Below are 19,082 nucleotides of genomic sequence, written 5' to 3'. Positions count from 1 at the left end.
TTATTACAGCGAGCCTCAGTAGACACTCCAGTTCGTGGCACTTACACAGGTTTCATTTTTCAGTCCAAGAGGTGGCCAAACCTTGTCTGCTGGGCAATACACACACACACACACACACACACACACACACACACACACACACACACACACACACACACACACACACACACACAAGAATCCGGGTCCCCTCAGTGAAGCAGGCATTTCCTTTGATCCGGCTGCATGTGTGACTTCACCCCGCGTCCTCCAGTCAATTTTGATCATTTTAACTAATGAATCAAAGTCAGTGGAACACATTGTCTCACTGCTTCCTATGTTATCCAAAGTGTCAGGAGAAGCGGTGAGTTGTGGGACTGGATCTGCCCCTGCTTTCTCATGATAAGGGAGGCAGGGCAGTGCTTCTGGTCTGCAAACAGCTGAACACTTTGCAGAAGAGTGAGAACTGACGATACAGCAGTGGGAGAGAGAGCCTGAGGAACAACGGTGCAGCCAAGGAGACCACAGAAGCACTCTTCCCCCAAATCCCCGACTCTGTGGAGAGAGAGGGGAGAAAGACGCGGTGCACACACACAAAGACATTCTTGGCTTTCAGTTTAAAAGAAGAAGAAGAAAATTACAATACGTGGGGCGCGATCATTTGTTCTGAGATACAAATTCAAGAAGAAAGGCGTGACAGCCGGCTGCAGGACTCAGTTTTACCATTAGCGCAACATCTCCCGATACAAAGTGAGGGATTGTAGCGCAGCGCTGCATGAAGGATAAATCCATCCGGGAGAAGAGAGCATCAGAGACAGGATGAGAGCGACTCTGCGGATCAAGTGGCTGACAGTTTTACTCGGTGAGTAGCCCACGCGTTCACATCAGACAGCTCCACTGGTTTGTTTGTTCAGCCTTTCTGTCAGAATTCGGGCTTTTCTATCGTTTATGTCTCTTTATCTCTTCATTGTGCGTGAAAGAGTGCTGCAGCAACAGGTGCTGGATCCCGGTGGTCTGTGTGACACGTTTTTTAAACTTTTGCTGTCTGTTTGTTCAACCTCCTAAGACCCAAACTCTTTAACGGCATGCATTTTTAATTTCTCTTTGCTACCTGGGCTGATTGGGAACTGACGAATGTAAAAACAAAGAATGATCTTTTTACCTGATTTTGCTCTACAAAGGCCTGATATCAGCGTAGTAGGACATTCATTTGAAATTTCAATAGCACAGGGGCAGTATAACGTCCTCACAAGTGGATATCAGACCTTGTACATATGTGGACGCCAGGTCCTAGGAGGTTAAGTGCAGTGATGAACCAGTGAGCTTTTAAAGCGTTTAAAACTCCTTTTACTTCTAACAGTCTGGTAAAATTAACAAAGCCATGCTTAAGTTATAGGAAACATAAATTGTAGATGATAACCAAACACAGAAGTCAACTGTAAAGTCGTCTGCATGTGCATATCGTGCTGGACTCTTTTACATACATCACGCCTTAACAGTGATGGAGCACACGAAGTACACAGTGCATTACAACTATGAGCTTAAGATGTGAAATCAGTGGAATAAACTTATTAGCATCAAAGCAGAAACACTAAAACCTAAAGGAATACTGGCTGTTTCATTAGCTTTCCACTCTGTAAGTTAAACCTGGCTGTTTTCTGGGGATTTGAGGTCAGGTCTTAATTACTGACTGCAATCGTCTGTAGGTGGAAGTGTGCAGCATCTCCTCACAAAAGTCTTGTGTAACCTTTAAAATAGAAAACAGCGTTGTCACTTGTAAAATCTAACATTTTATTTACTCATGTTGGCACTGCAGAGTTGTTTCTTTCCCCTCGTCGTGTAAATTCATCCCAAAAAACATGTTCGTGTGTGTGTGTGCGTACTGTAGCTACATAAATGCCAGTTCATTTCTAATCTTTCTTCTCATCCCCTCTGATATATTATGTGGTTGTAGAACAACAAACTGTAGCTCATATGTAGGATGCAGGTTATGGTTAGGTAGTAATGCTGCATCACACAAACACTGCAACACTCTAATGTAGAAACTAGAAAAGTGTAAATGGTACATGAGCTCAGGATCAATGAACCGAACAGTGACAGATGAAGGAGTGAGTTTGGACTGACGAACACTTTAAGCCTTTTTTATAGATGCTTTTATTTCAAACTCAGATTCTGTCTCAGCGTTAATAATAAGAGCTCTTTTCTTCTTTGCTCCGTTTTTCCACCGTTTTTGTCTGAAACTTGCAGTAAAACAGTCACAAACACAGACCAAGTGGCGCACTCGGGCTCAGACCTGAAACATCTGCCTCCACCCCCCACAGTCGAGGACTCACCACTGCTTCGCCCTCCCTCCAAAAACACACAAAGTCCACTCAGAGCTTTGCAGAGAGACAGAAGGAGCCTGAATAATGAAGTGCAACCCCTGACCCCCCTCCAGGGCTGAAAGACCACAAAAGTGTTTTTCTTTAATTACGCACCTGCTGCTTTCTCACCACTGCAGTAGGTGATTTCAGACGGGAGGCTTTTATTCATTTATTTCTTGTAAGCGTGTGAAAAAGAGTAAGCGACACAGCCCCAAAATTCCACCCGAAGGCTGTCAGCACCTTTTTTTCTAAAGATAAACGCTGGCATGTTTTTGTGCTTGTGAACAGCCACCTGTGTCTATTTGTTTAACACTATGTGCATGTAAGTAAATGCTCCACACATGTGCAAGACCTACTGCTTTTGTCTCTGCTCTATGAGATCACTCTAAAGTGAGCGCTCCTGATGTCTTATTGTTTTTATACATATATGAGATTTCAGTGGTGCTGTGGTTTGCACAGTCCGCTGTAAAACTCAAGCTTGCAGAGCAGCCTGCTGTGGCCACACGTTGCAGGATGGGAGCGTCTCCATGAATATGAATCACTGGCCTTTAAGTGCAGGTCTGGATTCACAGACTGTATTACAGCACACAAACCTTTGCCACTGACAAACACCAAGCATATTATATTTAAAAAGACCTGAATTAACAATGAAATGAATCAAAACTAAACAAACTCTTTGAACACTAAGTGAAACTAAACTCCAGAATATGAACCACAATGAAAACTCGGCCCAGTGATGTGAAAAAGAAACGTTTTCACAGGAGTCACTAAATGGAATCTAAGAACTGGGAAAAACCCTGAGATTCAGCAGCTTGTAGCAGAGATAACTTGAAGTAATCAGGGTTTTCTTTACAATATTCCTTCATTTCGTGGAGCTTTGTGCGTAGTGATTAATGCACAGCTCTCTTGGGGTCCCGCTGCAGCAGGTGGAGGTCTGGACTTTGACTGGGGCGTTGCACCACCTTGATTCTTTTCTTTGTCAGTTGCAGATTTGAATTTAATGCTGGTGAATCATTGTCCTGTTTGTGCCGAGTGTTCGCTGTCCTACGGGACTGATAATAGACATAGTGGAGTCTGCAGGGTGCCCGGGTCCTGTGGCTGCAAAACAAACATCAGCTCTCCACCACCGAGCTTCACAGCGAGCGGGTTTGTTCAAACGCAGCTTTGCCTGTAAAGTAATGCTGCCATGGTCTTTGACCCTTTAACACCAACTGTATCCTGTTTGATGCGTGAGAAGATGTTGAAACCGTTACATCATCAGTGTGATTTCTCCCCTGAAAAATAACTTGCACAATACATTTTATTACTTGAAGATATCAGTGCTTACTCAATAAATAAGATGGAATTTAAGAAGAAGGTATCATTTCTTATCAGTTTGCTCCCGGACTTCCTAACTTCTTCTCACACCATCTGCTTTTCCTTTATCACTTCCTACAAGAGAACAGACAGTCAGGGTTCCAGGTTCAGTCAAACACCAGCGAAGAAGCTGCCTGCCTGGCACACTCGTCTGAGTCTGCAGCAGCCAGTCGATGGGAGAAAACCGAGTAACAATAGAAGGGGGGAAATACCTTATCAACATCCCAGTTCCCAAGGAGGGTGTGGTGACAGGAAATGACCTTGAGCACCGTGTTGCAATCAGGCCTTTTTCTACAGAACTGTTTTTAAGTCATTGTGGTTTCAGTTCAAATGAATGTTAACATAAAGATGAACTGAAACTGGAGTGAAGAAGGTCCTGGGTTTGAATCTGGTCTTTCTGTGTGAAGCACGTTCTCCTTGTATCTGTGGCGTGGGTTCTCTCAGGTCCTCGGGCTTCCTCCCACAGTGCAAAGACACGCACTGAGTGGGGTGCTGTCTCTCTGTGTTAGCCCCGGGACAGCGACCTGTCCTGAGTGGACCTCGCCTCCTGCCCTAAGGCTGCTGTCATAGCGTCCGGCCCATCCACACCCCTCGGTTGGATTATGGAGGGAAATACATGGGTGGGGCTCCACAATGTTGTGCACCCAGTTGCAAACCAGTGGAACCAGTGAATGCTAATTAAGTAGATACGGACAATTTGTTGGTTTGATTTAAACTGACTAACTAGTTAAGTTAGGCTCTCTCGTGTTGCTGCATTCAAACGCAGTAATAACTCTGATGTCCATGCACTACAAGAAGAGCGCTTTGCCAACATGCGATCCGTGCTGTGGAAACATGTGAGCTCTCAGGTTTTTTCATTATTGTCATACGGAAGTTGTTCATTAGTGACAGACATATTATTTAGTTTTAAATGAATATATATTGTACATGCCTGTGTTTGCTGGTCCCTGCTCACAAAAAATGGATGCGATGTCATCCCAGTGTCCTCCTGTGTGCTCGGCCCTGTGGTGCAAAACCCACGAAGCCTGAAGCTAAAAGGCTGCTGCTGGTAAATATGTAAAGACAGAAAAAAATGAGATTTTTGTAGATATAAACTTTCATATGCCACATGTCATAACATTTACACCTCACAAACGCAATAGCTGAGAAACAGCTAAGCAGCGTCTGAAAGCACCTTTACTCTGCAGACGAGCTGATTTTAAAGGCCAGACACTTCTGGCAGCCACGTGCAGGTTTTATCAGGGAGGAACTTTTACTCTCCGTAAAGCCAAGCCATTCATAGCTGTCCATCGCTGCAGCCTTCAGCTTCACCTCCAGAACACACTCCTTCCCTCCATGCTACGCTGGCACCCAGGTGTCCATTAATCATCGCTGTGGCTGGTACCATGAAGGACGTGAGCTTACCTCCTCCTCGTTCTTCGTCTTTCACTCCTTACTGTCTCAGCACGATTCTCGTCTGCCTCATCAGTTTGCGAGCACTCCCCTCACGTCTCAGCTTTCAGAGCAAACACAAAATTGCTGTTGCTCCATTAGCTGGGATCAAACTGTTTGTGATTTACCCTCCTAATAAAATATTTGTTCGTTCAATAAGAAACACCCTCACTTTCTGCTCAACAAGATCAAACGTTTGGTTTTAGCCTAATTTGCTTGCCTGGTTTAAATCATTAACAGTAAATGAAAAAGAAAGAAATAATAATAATGTGCATTATTTTCCAACACCAAGTGTATTGATAATGGGGTTTTTTTTAATTAGTACAACAGCAAAAAGGGATATTTTGGGTCATCAGTACAGGTCGGTGTCATTGATGACATTATAACTGTCACACCTGGACTAAAGGTTTGGCTCCAAACTGGTCTGAGGATAAATAAACATGTATGCATCCTTCAGTCACGTATGTTCTGACCTCAGAGGAGGTTAGGCTTCAGACATGGTTACAGGACAGAAGAAACTGAGTGTACTCGCATGTGACAGGAGGAGCGAGCTGACGCATGTCTAACACTCAACTTTTGCAATGAGAGCACCGACTTGTATAAACACACATACCAGTCTGCTTCCAAGGATAGGGAGTGTGTTGTTTGTGTTGTTTGTGGATAATGTGTGTGTGGTCAGTCGTTACCATGTGGCTGGTGGAATTACTGCTCTTCATCTTATTCCTCTTTCTCACCGTTTCCCTCCCTCCTCCCTTTGGCTCGTCTCTGTCTTTTATTCTCACCGAGTGCTTTTAGATTCACAGCTTCTCGCCTCCTTTCAGTAAAGCAGAGGGACTCCCTTTGCTTCCTTACCCACGCACCACCAGCAGCCCACCCCAGACCCACAGAGAGCTGAAATACCTCTCTCAATAGGACACAGATGGGGGCCTAGCTGCAGCGGTCTGCAGCGAGGAGGTGGCTCATCCGTGCGCGACCGAACGAGGGGCCTTTGTGTGGACTGTCAACAAGCTAATGGGGTAGCACTGCCTTACCAGCGCTTTGGAGTGACAGCCACATTCATTTATTCCCTTGGCTCAGTTTGGCGTGTTCACATCAGGCTGAGCTTACAGTCAGACTGCTTGGCATGATGGAGCGATAGCTGACGCTCACACAAAAGGCCAGCCTGCTGGTTTCTCTAAGCCCACAGATCAACGTGTACTGAGTTCTGGCTCTCTTCCACTGTGTGGCTTTTGTCCCGCCTTCCTCCCTCACAGCTGGTTGCCCTCCCCGAGCCTGCTTCTGCCAGAGGTTTCTATGTATTTGAAGGGAGTTTGTCCTTCCCACTGTCGCCAAGTGCTGGCTTGAGTGTTTTTCTGTATTATTGTCTGTGCCCTACAACGTAAAGCGCCCTGAAGCGACTGTTGTTTTCATTTGGTGCTATACAAATAAATACAAAGTGAAATCAGTGTTTTCTGAGGAGAAATGTTTTCAGGAATACAAACGTGAACAGCTGCTCAGGAGACACGTTTTCATAAATCATGGGAGCTGTGCCAAAGACGACAGCACATTCAGTGAAAAATGAACACCTGATACAGTCCATAATAACTTCGAATGAAGCTTTTGGTTACTTTAAGAATAGAAAAATGTAATTCCTATCATTAGTACAATAAACACACATTCTGGACCATCCATCCATTTTCTTCAGCTTATCAAATGTGGGATGACAGGGGAGGGCTGGAGCCAATCCCAGCTGCCGTAGGGTGAGAGGCGGAGACGCGCTGGCCACGGTGCCAGGCTAACACGGAGACAACCACCCCCAGACGAGTTTAAACCCCCAGTTTCATCTCCAACAGCTTTCGTCATGAACCTTCTTTTTGCATCATCCTTTATATCACTGCTGGTTGTTTGTCGAGGCCAGAGGCCAAACCGCTGATCTTTAACAGGAGAATGATGGGAGGCCGTCATGGTGGACGAGCCGATGGTGGCTCTGCTGTCACGGCTCTGCTCGGTTACCACGTGTGCATCTGTGGAAACATCGAGATTTATGTCTGGAACCTCGGAGACAAGTTAGAGTGCAGTTTATTAAAAACTGTCTCGATGACATCAGCGAATGTTTGGGTCAGTAAAACAAGCAAATTGATGGAACTGATTTCTCTGATAAATCACTTGGTTAAATAAAGGCACAAAGTTTGCTGCCCTGTTTTGTTACAACACCTTAATCTTTCTCTTTATTTTTAATCCTTAAGATCAGGCTCTAATACTCTGAATCCACCTTTTAAAAACAGCGTGTAGACTGTGGTCCTTACAAGACAGCCAACAAACATGATCACATAGAATATTATACACTACTGGAGATTAAAGACAATAAATAGAATTTAGGGTTAAAAGTCTAGAGCAGTAATACTGATCCATGTAAGACTGCTTTGACCGTTAATGTTTTATCTACAATTTGCCAATAAAGCCATTTCCTGTGTGGTGAGGCGCTTTCATACTGTTTCACTGCTCCATTTCTAAAAGAATGGCTCTAAAAGATCCTCCACCACCCTCTAATGTTAGCTAATACTACTTATTTAATAAATAGTTATTTAACAATTAAATGTTCTCTCAGCCAGGAGTGAGTGGAGCGAGATGAAGCACAGGCGGTGTTTCAGTCATGTGCTCGGATAATGTTCTCAAATTAAAACACCATGAGTAGCAAACGCCGCAGCGAACGACCGCTGCTGTAAGCGGTCAGCCAAGTCGTTTCCTTTCCTCACTTTACAAATCAAAATGACAGAAAAACCAAGATGATGACTCGGCTGTTGGTTTTTTCTCATGTTGTCAGTTTGAAGTTTTATTTAAACAGAAGTAAAGACGGGCGGAGGTTTCTCTGCAGCTGTCAGTCATGATGCTACACCCAAATTTCACATTAATTACTAAATAAAATATTATTGTGGTAAAAACGACGCTTTGAGCCCAAAGCAGCACAGATGACCTGCTGACGGTTGGAGGAGCTTTATTGCTTTAACCTAGCAAGGTGTCGGTAACATCCCAAACTAGCCGGTTCTCAGGCAACACCTCGGGGAATAATCTGCTTCAGACTTCCCATTTCCTGGAACAGACTGAGGAAGAAGGAGCTTTTCACCCCACTGCATGCGACCATTACATGTTTGTATCCGAGTACAGATGTTCTGGTGTTTCCTAAACTGATGCTAAATGAATATTGGCTTTAAAAACCAACACACGCTCAGCAGACAGAAACACGTCTGCAGCCGCCCTGATCGCGCTCTTCCTTTGCAGTAGCACTGGTGTGTCGGTTCAGGTACCAGGGTTTCCTGTAACCCAAATTTATTTATATACTGATGTTGATCCAATTCACAAAGTCCCAAATCACTGAGCTGTTTTGCCTCACTGAAGGGAGCCAGAAAGAAGAGCCAGGGAAAGGACAGCAGGTCATTTCCCACACAGGCTGCTGTCTGACGCCCAGTGATGTCTGACAGATCACTGAAGCATAGAGTCAGCTGGCTGATGGAAGTCATGGCAAAATTCAGATCAGAAAGGTCAGACAGCTTCAGACGACGGAAGATGTTCAGAGGAAACAGCAACAGATCGAGGTGATATTTTAAAATTCAGAGCTCGACAAGTGTCCAAGCACAGGAAAGGACGTCTGTTACTGAGAGCTGTTCAAATGAAAGATTGTGACAGCTTGTAACATTTTATTTATATAATACAAACAATGTATTTACAGCTTCACTGTATGCGCTGTAAAGTCTACAGTCCTGAGGATGGGCCGTCTATGTTCTCTCAAAAAGAAACGTCAGGCTTCACGACAGAATAGCTTTCAGTCCATTTTAAACAAGCTTTGCTCCACAACAGACGGTGGCCTTTCTTATCAATATTAGCACATGGCTTCTTTTGTGGCTGGTCTGTCAAACTGTGCAACGATTTCCATGACAGTCGTGTTTTTATGTCTCCTGGAGATCACTGCTGTCCCACAATCATCTGTGGCCTTGTCTCGTGAATCTTTAGATGACATCATGTGCTGTAGATGACGAGATATTCACAGTTTTACATAGTTCCACAATTTGTAGATGCAGTTTAGTTTAGGTTGAGTGAGCATCTTTCCGTCTCCCTCTCCACGATGCCAGGAAACCCAATCAGGTCATCCTGCTTCTTTTTCAAGCTCTACATACTTTCTCTCATCTTGTTGCTCCGTCTCAACTTTTTAGAGGCGTGTGGCTGCCATCAAATTCAAAATGAGTTAGTATTTATCATGAAAGGACAGAAAATGTCCCACTTTAAATACCTGTTTATGTACTATATTTAATAAAATATGATGAATAAAATGAGCAGATCGTTTCACATAGTGAGCGAGCGTTTGGGATTCGTGGTGTGAGCTCTTTGTGTGGATGTTTAAATGTGATTAACAGGTAGTGTGTGTGGTGAGGAATGTGTGGCTGAGGTAAACAGAGGCTTGGTGCAGATAACAGCAGGACTAGCTGCTGCCGTCACATGTTAAGAAGCAGATACATCAGTGACAGGGTCACCGGGGTCAAGACCAACAAGACAGCACATCTGGGGGAGGGGGCGCGTGGATTATGAAGACGCGAACAGTGCAGACAGGCCTCACCTCTGACTGCACTCGTGTAGCAGTGGTTCAGCTGATTGATATTTTTGTATTTGTGGATCAATTTCTGCCACACAAAGTAAGAAAACATACGAGCATCTATTAGGAGAGCCTCTAAACTCTGAAATGCAGTGAAGAAAAAGCAGGTTATCTGCTGTCAGGAGACTTAGCTGCAGATAACGCTGACACTCTTAGTCTCTGAGTAGCAGTGTTAAGGCAGCGGGCTGACAGGAGACAGGCCAGGCTCGGCTCTGCCAGCCTCCGTCTGCCCGAGAGGATGCAGCAGATTCACGGGGTAAACTGACCGCTCACATCTGCTTGATGTTATAACACAAAATTATATGTTGAGCAATATTTCAGAATGAACCAAACAAACTGATCATTAACGTGATGATGCGTTTGTCTGGGAAACGGGCCGTGCACTGTATGTAACGGCACTTTACTGGTTTGTCTGTTTATGCACCAGTTTGGATTCAATCATTAGGTATTATTCATCTCTGGCTCTTTTCCAGAGTCCGTCCTTTGTCCTGTCCCTCCTCTAACCCACAAGTTGAGCCTGGTTCTGCTTTCTTCCTGTTGAAAGGGAGTTTATCCTTCCCACCGTCGCCCGGCTCACTGGAGTCATCTGATTGATGGGTTTTCAGGATTGTCTTTATCTTACGATACAAAGCACCTGGTTGTTTTTACTAAACTGACATTGAAGCTGAATTGTAGGCCATAAGAAGCTTGAAGCACAGATGCAATATTGCAATATGAAAGAAATGTATTGCTCACTTTCTATACAGTGACGATGCTAAAGAGGAGTCAGCTGACTGAAAGCTGGATGTGAGCGTACAAACGCCACAACCTTTCTGCTCAAACATTAAATAATGAACACGATGTGCAAACTAAACTACAAGTTAGCCCCTCGTTTCACGTCTTATCTACTCAGGACAGTTTGGTCATTGTCTCTCATTTAGCATGTGTGTGTGTTTGCATGTATCAGCAGAGATCTATGGTGAAACTCCAGCGACTGATAATGGAGCGAAGCTGCCATGAGGTCATACGAGGGTGTATAAGGCCATTGTTTTCTTGGTGCTGAGGAGCGTTCGCAGAGGGCACTCCAAACAGGCTGTGGTCAAGGGTGTGGTGCCTCCAAGTTTATTGTGCACAGCATCCTGTCCTCGTCCCTATAAATAGGCCAAGAGAAAAAGATAGCTTACAGTTGTCAGCACAGCAGGAAATCCAGGAGTAGCTGCTTCGAGCTGAGGAGAGCGGCTCCACTCACTGTGAACAACAACAGCACAGAGAAAGAAATGTTCGATTCGAGCTTTTTCATGATGCGTACTTTCCTTTTGCTTTACAGTTTCTCGTTTGTTGCCAGCAGCAGCAGATAATGTTCATTAAATTACAAGCAGACCACGTGGTCAGTAGCAAAGAGCAGGCAGACCGCGAGCTCAGGAAGTGGTCCAAACATTTGTCTTCAGAGTAGGCGGAGACTAAAATAGACATACAGGTAAACAGTGAGTGCTTATTTGATCTGCATTTTCTGGATACTCCAATATATTAGGCTGCAGTTCTCTACTGTATGCACTAATATGACTGTACTGCCCCCAAGTGACTATTACAAATGCAGGTCTATAAGATGCTGTCTTTGATGGGTTTGATGCAGAGCCTCATGCAGCTGTGCTGTGAAGGTAACCGCTCGTGTCTTTTCCTCCTCAGGCTTTCTGTGTCACAGCGTCTATGCAGATACTACTGCAGAGACAGCCACTGGGACACCTGCTGATGTCACAAGTGTTGCTGCCACAGATGGGGATGAACCTACAAAGACTACAGCCACAACTGTGTCAGCAGCAACAGCAACAGCGGGAGTCACTACCAGTCAGAATAACACCGACAAACAGAGCACAGCAGTGCAGACAACACAGACTATCCCAACTCAGAGCACAGCAACTCTCAAAGCAGAAACAACAGGAACAAGCCCCACAGCAGCTCTCACTTCTCCCACCAAAGAGGCTACGACTGCGATCACCACTTTGACCTTGGCTGCTACACCCACGCCAGCCCCATCAGAAACAGTCACTAGCCCCAGCACCCAATCAGTGCTGAGCACTAAGCCTTCCACAGTAACGGCATCAACATATTCTCTGTCCAGTAAAATCACTGCACCATATGTGTCATCAGCAAACGAGGATCAACGCAAGAGCACAAACAGCCCCACAGTACCAACATCCAGCGCTCCAGCTTTGACCACTGTAGCCGCGGCACAGACGCTTCCCACAGGTAAGGACTTTTGTCCCCTGGATGTGAATCTGAAAATGAAATATTTAAAGTGAGAAGACACCACAACAAATACTTAAACCTGACCGAACTAGTATAAATAAGACTGTGAGAGCGTGGCGTTCAAACTGCGCTCCAATGACATGAAAACTTGGATGTGAACAGCTGTGAAAAAGGGTAAAAGGTCTCGTTTCCAGGTGGAAGCACGGCGTGCGCAGGTTTAGGTACCATGTGAATGATTTTAACGTCGTGTATTTTACAGGGAAGAAGACGCAGTTTGCACTTTACGTACTTTTAAGTACTTCATAATTCCTTAGTAATTTTGGGGAAAGCAGTATTTCTGTCTTTCATGGTATGCATTTTTGATTATTATTCGAGTGTTCCTACTTTAAGTATTTGTTGCCTCATGTGACGGAGACCACACACACAGTCCTGACCCTGTTAAACTTGGTATTGTACAAGCGTTGGTCCATCTGCTCAGTTCTTCAAGTAGCTGGAAAGTTAAAGGAGGTGGTGTTGACTGTGGTGTATTTTGTTCTTTTAATACTTCCTCCAAACCTTAAAATGTGACGTGGCTGTCACTGATTGGCTGGCTCAGAGGGATCTGCATCACTACGACGACGCTTCCTTATTCTTGTTGTTCTTGTTGTTATTTCTGGTCCAAGTTTCCACCGAAATCCCTGAATCTACAATAGTACCTGGAGAGGCCAGAGCGAACACTCAGCTTACAAACCCAGGGGACTCCAGCACCTCCTCCATCACCTCCTCCATCACCTCCTCCAGCACCTCCTCCAGCACCTCCTCCATCACCTCCTCCATCACCTCCTCCAGCACCTCCTTCAGTGTGAAAAAAGGAGTTAATACAGCAACTACAGATTCAGCCATGCAAGCCACCACGGCCACTATCAAGACTCCAACATCCACCCAGAAGTTTGTTGTAAGCACTGAAGTGGCGCACATACAGCTTCTATGTTGTTATCATTATTACTTGCATCTAATAGAAGTGTCGGTGCCTTTGAATGAGATGCTTGTTGTTTTTCTCTGCAGTATTTCCACAAAGGCAACGAGGAGGTAAGATTTTGTTTTGCTCTGATCTATTTGAAGCCTGCAGACTGAATGCCGTTACCTGTATCTATGCAGGGCAGAGTTTATTAGTAAAATCATGAATCACTGAGGGATCTGTGGATGCACAGTCACATGCTGCATTTCCTGTGCTTACACTCGTACTGTTCTAGGTGTTACTGAAACTTTTTACCTTTGAGCCTCGAAACTTTACAAGATTCAACAGCTGATGACCATTTGTGTTCAGACAGGCGCTGGGTGGATCTGTTAGGCGTGCGAGCTTTGTCTGAGTGGAGCAGTGAAGCCTGCTATTAAAACAAAACAACCATTTCAGTCACTGGGTGGAAAAAGTGTCTTAGTGGGAACCCTTCCTGCCTTTCTCTAGTTTCCTTTGTTCCCACAACTCTTTTTGAAGCAGCTTTGACCCTCTGAGTCCCTCAGTTGTGCCCTTTAATAGTACACCAGAAATAAGCAACACATCACAACACAGGAAAATACGGCCTTGGCTGTGGCCTCTGACCTTCCTGTCCTCCCACTGGCAGCACGGCAGCGTAGAAGAGCGCTTTCTGGTTCATGAAACAAAAAAGGACTTGTGCTGCGTGCATCAATGTTTTTGTTTAACAGCATTTACAGACGTGTCATTTTTACGCAGACCAAAGAAAAAGATGGCGAGAAAAATTTCAGAAAAGTGTGCAAGAGGCTGATGGAGAGCATGGACAACGGATCCTGCACCGTGAACTGGCTCGTCCAAAACGGATCAGTGAAAATCGAATCTGTGGAGATAAATGGCAAAGGTAAAAGAATATCCTAGTCCGTTCAGAAAGGGGACATTCACTGAGTTTATAATTCAGATTATTTTTCTCTGGAAATCAATCAATGTGATCCTGATCTTTCAGTGAACGAAAGCCTTGCGCAGCAGTATTATGACGAGCTCGCCCAGGTGAGGATTCGGCTCTTTAGATCAGCCTCGGGACCCTCGGCCTCTACAGCAACTACTTATTCCTCTGTTTGTTCCTCTCCTAGAAAGAACAGATAAAGACCGATAACAAAACCCTGATTGCTATCCTGGCCTCCTGCGGAGCCCTTCTTATCATGATCGTCATCCTCGGTGCCTGCGCCTCCCACCACCGTAAGCCTTACAATGAGAACCAGGTAAGAAGAGACATCCAATCCCACTATCCCCAGTATGCTTCCATTATAGTCTGAGTTTCCAGAACTAGTGAACGTATTAGCTGCTCGCTTTGCTTCTTCATTTATAATCTGACCTCTTTCAAAGAGGAATAGAGATGATGAAACAGGAAAAGAGATGTTCCAGATGCTTCACATTTCAAGGCTACATCAGCCAATCATATGTGCTTATTAGGTGCTTATAAAATCTTTGATGAGTGTTGGCCTGGGTTGTTCCAGACATGGTATTATTCGTTATATCTTCTAAGCTAACCGGTGATAGACAAACGATGACACATCGATTCATGTTTAACTTTTTATTCTGTGTCCCTGCAGGTTTGGTTCATGCTTTAATGCCACTAATTGGGATTTGATTCCCATCCTTTTCAGCTTATTTAGTACTTTTTAACACATGTTGGAGCTAAAGAGCAGAGAGGTTAGAATTCTGGGCTTTTTGTTTCCCCTGATTTTTCACCCCTCTCAAATCTTTTTTGGTTTTTTTTTCCTTTTTTAAAATTTTGCATCGATGTGGTGGGACTATCGTTTCAGCAGAAACCAATTTTACTTTTAGCCACTGAACTACCAAATACCTGACAGGAGCTCCAGCAGCGGTGACCTACGGGGGTGCCTGACACTTTCAGAACTGTGTCAGGATCAAAACTCGGTGTTTAATTGGTTTTCTGAATATTCTGTGGAGAAAACTTTTAGCAAACGTTCTAGGACATATGACCGTGTGGGGACGATGACTGGGCAGGAGCAAAGGCCTCCTTTTTATCTGTTTTGATTCTGGCCTCTTCTTCTAGCCAAAATTCCTTCTGTGCCGAAATACTTTTCCAAAAGGAAAGTGTCGTATCGTGCAGTGCTTTCATTTAAAGCTGTGGTAGCCTGAATCCCTGATTCATCCACGGATAGTTGTTGGATTTGTGGACTTTGGAGTATGTTTAGAAGTTAAACAACAGTCGTGTGAGAGCAGTTAGATTCCACTCAGATTTATGAATTTTTTTAAGACTGTGTCTGTGTAACAGGAAGTAACAGTGGGCATGTTTTTACTTTGCCCTCTCAATCTCCACAGCAACACCTAACAGAAGAGCTGCACACTGTGGAAAACGGTTACCATGACAACCCCACGCTGGAAGTGATGGAAGTGCAGCCCGAGATGCTGGAGAAGAAGATGGTGCTGAACGGAGAGTTCAACGACAGCTGGATGGTACCTTTGGACCACCTGTCGAAAGAGGACCACCCCGAAGAGGAGGACACCCACCTGTAAGGACGGGTGGGAGAGGGGCGGGTCACAGGGCGCGCAACGCCACAACAAATCGAGCTATACCCACGCATCTTAAACTCTTGTCTCTCATGCCCTTGTAGCCAGGCAACACTTCCTCCAGAGCAGGTGACGGCGTGGCGTGTAGAAGCTGCTCGGTTCGATGTAGCAAACTTCATGAAACATGTTTGAAAAATGCACCAAATCAATCACTGTTGTGTTTATGCTGCACTTTTCCATGCGCGTGACTTCCTGTGGAGCACAACCTTTTCATATTGGTTTTTACACATATTTCTGTGCCTGTTCGCTATTGTACTAACAAAGAGGTTGCACACTGTGACCTGTTTTTGAGTGTTTTCTTGCATCTGACGAAGGAGCAGCAATATTACAAACCAATCACTTTGCATTCGCTCTTGAGGAACAGAGGTCATCTGCGTTGACCACTCTAGAGTTACTAACATAGAAATGTGATCAGGGGGCACTTTAAAGCCCCCAGTGATTTAAAGATAGAGGCTGTGCACTAACCCTACAGAAGGAAGGACACGGCCACAGAGATGCTGCTTACACTGGGCGGACAAAGGACCGGTTTGAATCCAAAGTGCCTCATATTGACTCTGTTGTGTATGGAAAGCCAGAGATGACAAATTCTTGTCCTTTAAAGTCATTCTGATGCAAACAGGCGTCATTTCTGTTCATCTGAAATCCTGTATTCGGGTTTGCATAGGAGAGCCATGAAGTTGTTTCTAGGGCCAACAAGGCAAAGCCCACATCTTTTTATGTTAGTGTGTTTTAAGTTGTTACCCTGAAATCTAATTTCATGGTGACCTGCTCATGTTGGACTCTACCATGTCAATTGTGGCTGTTGTACAATAAACACAAGCTATAATCATGCCAAACTACTTTTTAACTACTTTGTTAGTTGCATTATTAGTAAGCAGACGTGCGCCCATTCTCAGTCAGCTGAGCCACGCTGTAAATAGCTGCACGCTCTTTGTTGGTGAGGCTGGACGGAGTCGGGCTAAACCCTCACAGCAGAACCCCAGCTTAACACTTTTATTTTGAAATTCTCATCAGTCCAATAATTTCAATTAATATACATTTACTTTCACTTCAACCTATATTATGTGCAAGTGACTCAATCACACTGGGCTCTCCAGTCCAGCCAGTATGTTTGCTTGACTGCTGTGAGTGTTTGCGTCTGCCACTGTTATCATAGTTGTGTATAGTTTCTCACGTACGTTACTGTACCAGGATTTTATGTATTTATGGTTTGTTTGCTGCAGAAGGCAAACAGCAGGGGTCTGACACACTGGAAGCTGTAAAGCACGGATGGTCTCGACTGTTATTCTGTTGTACCTGTTCAGGTTTGAAAATAAATCTTTTTCCCACTTTGGAGACTTTCCTTTAAAATGAACCACACAAAGATGGCAGTTAGGAAAACTTGAACAAAATACAATCTTTATTCATTATATACAGTACATACAATGCAATACTGCAAGGCTTTCTACACATTCACTGTAATCCAGAGTAGTGCTCACTGATCATAGAGTACCAGCTTTAAAACTCCTGAGTCCCACCCAAAGAAAGACAAAGAAAAGTCGTATTTGGCATTGTGTGTTCTTACAAAGGTGCTTTGAATTAGTCTTGAACACAAAACTAACGCTACAGCCAGTGTGGTGAGCCCTGCATGTTATCAAAATGTCATCATTTTCTTACTTCTTCACATTTCTCCTCGTCCGAAACAGATTAGCAGACAAAAAGAACATTTATTAGTGTAAACTGTTACACTTCCTCAGTAAATTTAGGCCACTTCTGCTGATCCCTGCTACCTGTCTGAGATTAGTCACACATGAACATAGAACAGAGCATCTCCATCCTGGGAAGGCTCCATAGAAGGAATAAAGGGTGAACAGTGAGGAGTCTTGGCTGAAATAACTGGATACAAATTCCACATTGAGACCTGTAGGTGGTGTGTTGATGTCAGAAACTGAAAGGATCACCTCTGTGAGGTCATTAACGTGACCACACACACAGTAGGCCATTTGTTACAAACCACACATCGTTAAAGAACAGCTGACACAAAGTGTGGAGGGAAGCAGCTCGGCTGGTCTGTCCAAACGCTCAAAGACGAAATCTTTGTCTCTTTTGTTTAATCTGTAAAACCAAACATCAACTTTCAGCCTGAAGCACCAAGTCAATGAAGAACTGCCAATAAAATGTAGTCGTTTGGAGGCCGTCTCCACACACTCGCCATCGTTCATCTCTACAGCATTGAAAACCTCTGGCCTTTATGGACACTTCCTCCTCCATGACAGCATAGCTCGTCCCAGGTGTAGACTGGTGAGGCTGAGTTAGGGGCTTAGCTGTCCTGACACCACCCAAACATTTCCAAACTCATCTCTGTGTGGTGGTGCAGTGGCTACGCTCCTATGGACAAACACTTGCTATGTGCTCAGATTAAGATTATTCATTTACTGCGCCTTGTTGAAGTGTCCTACCATTATGGTTGCCAGGCAACCAGAAAACTATGCTGACTATGTTAACAGTTACAAAGCTGGTAACAGTGTTGCAAGTGAAGCTTCCTGTTAGAGTGTATCACTCTATCAACACATGTCAAATGTAGTGCACAGATATAGTGTGGTATCCTCTGAGGCAAAGATAGTAACATCGTCATAGCAGCAGGAAGTCAATGGAAGCAGTTACACGCAGCTCACGTTATCATCACGCTGTTTGGAGGTCGAGTGTGCTAGAATTTCACTCACTGCTCTCATTTTACGAATGAATTTGATTTGTTCATATTTTAAAACACATTTTGGAGCTACAAAAGAATCGAGCAGGCGATGACAAATCCAGGTCTTTGTACGTTTGAAGCACAAAGGAAGCAAGAACACTGCCGTGGATTTGTGATGCATCAGCGGACTAACAGCTCTCCAACACTAAGCCCCACAGCTCAGGAAACTCAATTATGGAAGTTTATTAAAAAAATAAAAACAAACAGAAACGTTCTTAAGGTTCTTTAATTTCAAAATAAGAGCATTATCTATAATTCATGTGTCCAATGAATGAGATTGAATCAGTTGGCATCTTTGATTCAAACTATGAGGGAAAGAGTGTGAAACGTAAATTTGGCCTGCGTTACACGACTGTAAAAGAATCCACTCTTTCGTTAAACTGTGCCGAACGTTCTTTGAATCTCCCAGGAAGAAGTCTGTTCAAGTACAGCATACGCTCGACGGACGGTGCTCAAGAGTCCCAGCAGCTGTGTGACTGCGTCTGTAGTGTTCTACTGCATCACAGCTATCAGAAACAAAGCACTGGAAGAAATATAAGCGAAAAGGTTTCCTGTGAAATGCAATTAGTGAGAGTCTGACTCAGTCAGGGAAGACGGCAAACAGGAAGCGAATGGGGAGTAAGCACCTGCATGAAACACGGATCCCTCAGAGGTGACAGAGAAACTGCAGCTGCCACAGCTTCAGTCCATTTCAACACTGCTACACATATCCAGCTACTCGGACCTTCGACATCCTCCAAAAGCATTTTATCCAAACTTCCCAGCTCAATGTTTTCCTTCCGTATGTGAGGTTACAATCAGGTCTGTGTGTTACACATGGTTGGTAAG

General features: G+C 44.4%; 1 protein-coding gene across 1 annotated transcript; it reads left to right on the top strand.

The window, feature by feature from the left end:
- The first annotated feature begins 259 nt into the window (after positions 1 to 259).
- podxl (podocalyxin-like) lies at positions 260 to 16,853 on the top strand. Its single transcript, XM_026146346.1, has 8 exons — positions 260 to 838; positions 11,416 to 11,976; positions 12,639 to 12,910; positions 13,021 to 13,044; positions 13,688 to 13,829; positions 13,932 to 13,975; positions 14,059 to 14,187; positions 15,275 to 16,853. Exons 1-8 carry the CDS (start codon positions 796 to 798, stop codon positions 15,467 to 15,469), a joined length of 1,410 nt encoding a protein of 469 aa, XP_026002131.1. The 5' UTR covers positions 260 to 795; the 3' UTR covers positions 15,470 to 16,853.
- The last annotated feature ends 2,229 nt before the right edge of the window (positions 16,854 to 19,082 follow it).

Source organism: Astatotilapia calliptera, chromosome 17 (genome assembly GCF_900246225.1).
Source record: "Astatotilapia calliptera chromosome 17, fAstCal1.2, whole genome shotgun sequence".
Lineage (NCBI taxonomy): Eukaryota > Metazoa > Chordata > Actinopteri > Cichliformes > Cichlidae > Astatotilapia > Astatotilapia calliptera.
The sequence above is the reverse complement of the archived record's forward strand: the minus strand, read 5'-3'. Positions and strand labels throughout refer to the sequence as shown.

Coding starts and splice junctions, on each gene's coding strand:
- podxl (XM_026146346.1), top strand. CDS start 796: ATGAGAGCGACTCTGCGGATCAAGTGGCTGACAGTTTTACTCG. Junction 11,977..12,638: donor GGCACAGACGCTTCCCACAG/GTAAGGACTTTT, acceptor TTCTGGTCCAAG/TTTCCACCGAAATCCCTGAA. Junction 13,976..14,058: donor ATTATGACGAGCTCGCCCAG/GTGAGGATTCGG, acceptor TTCCTCTCCTAG/AAAGAACAGATAAAGACCGA.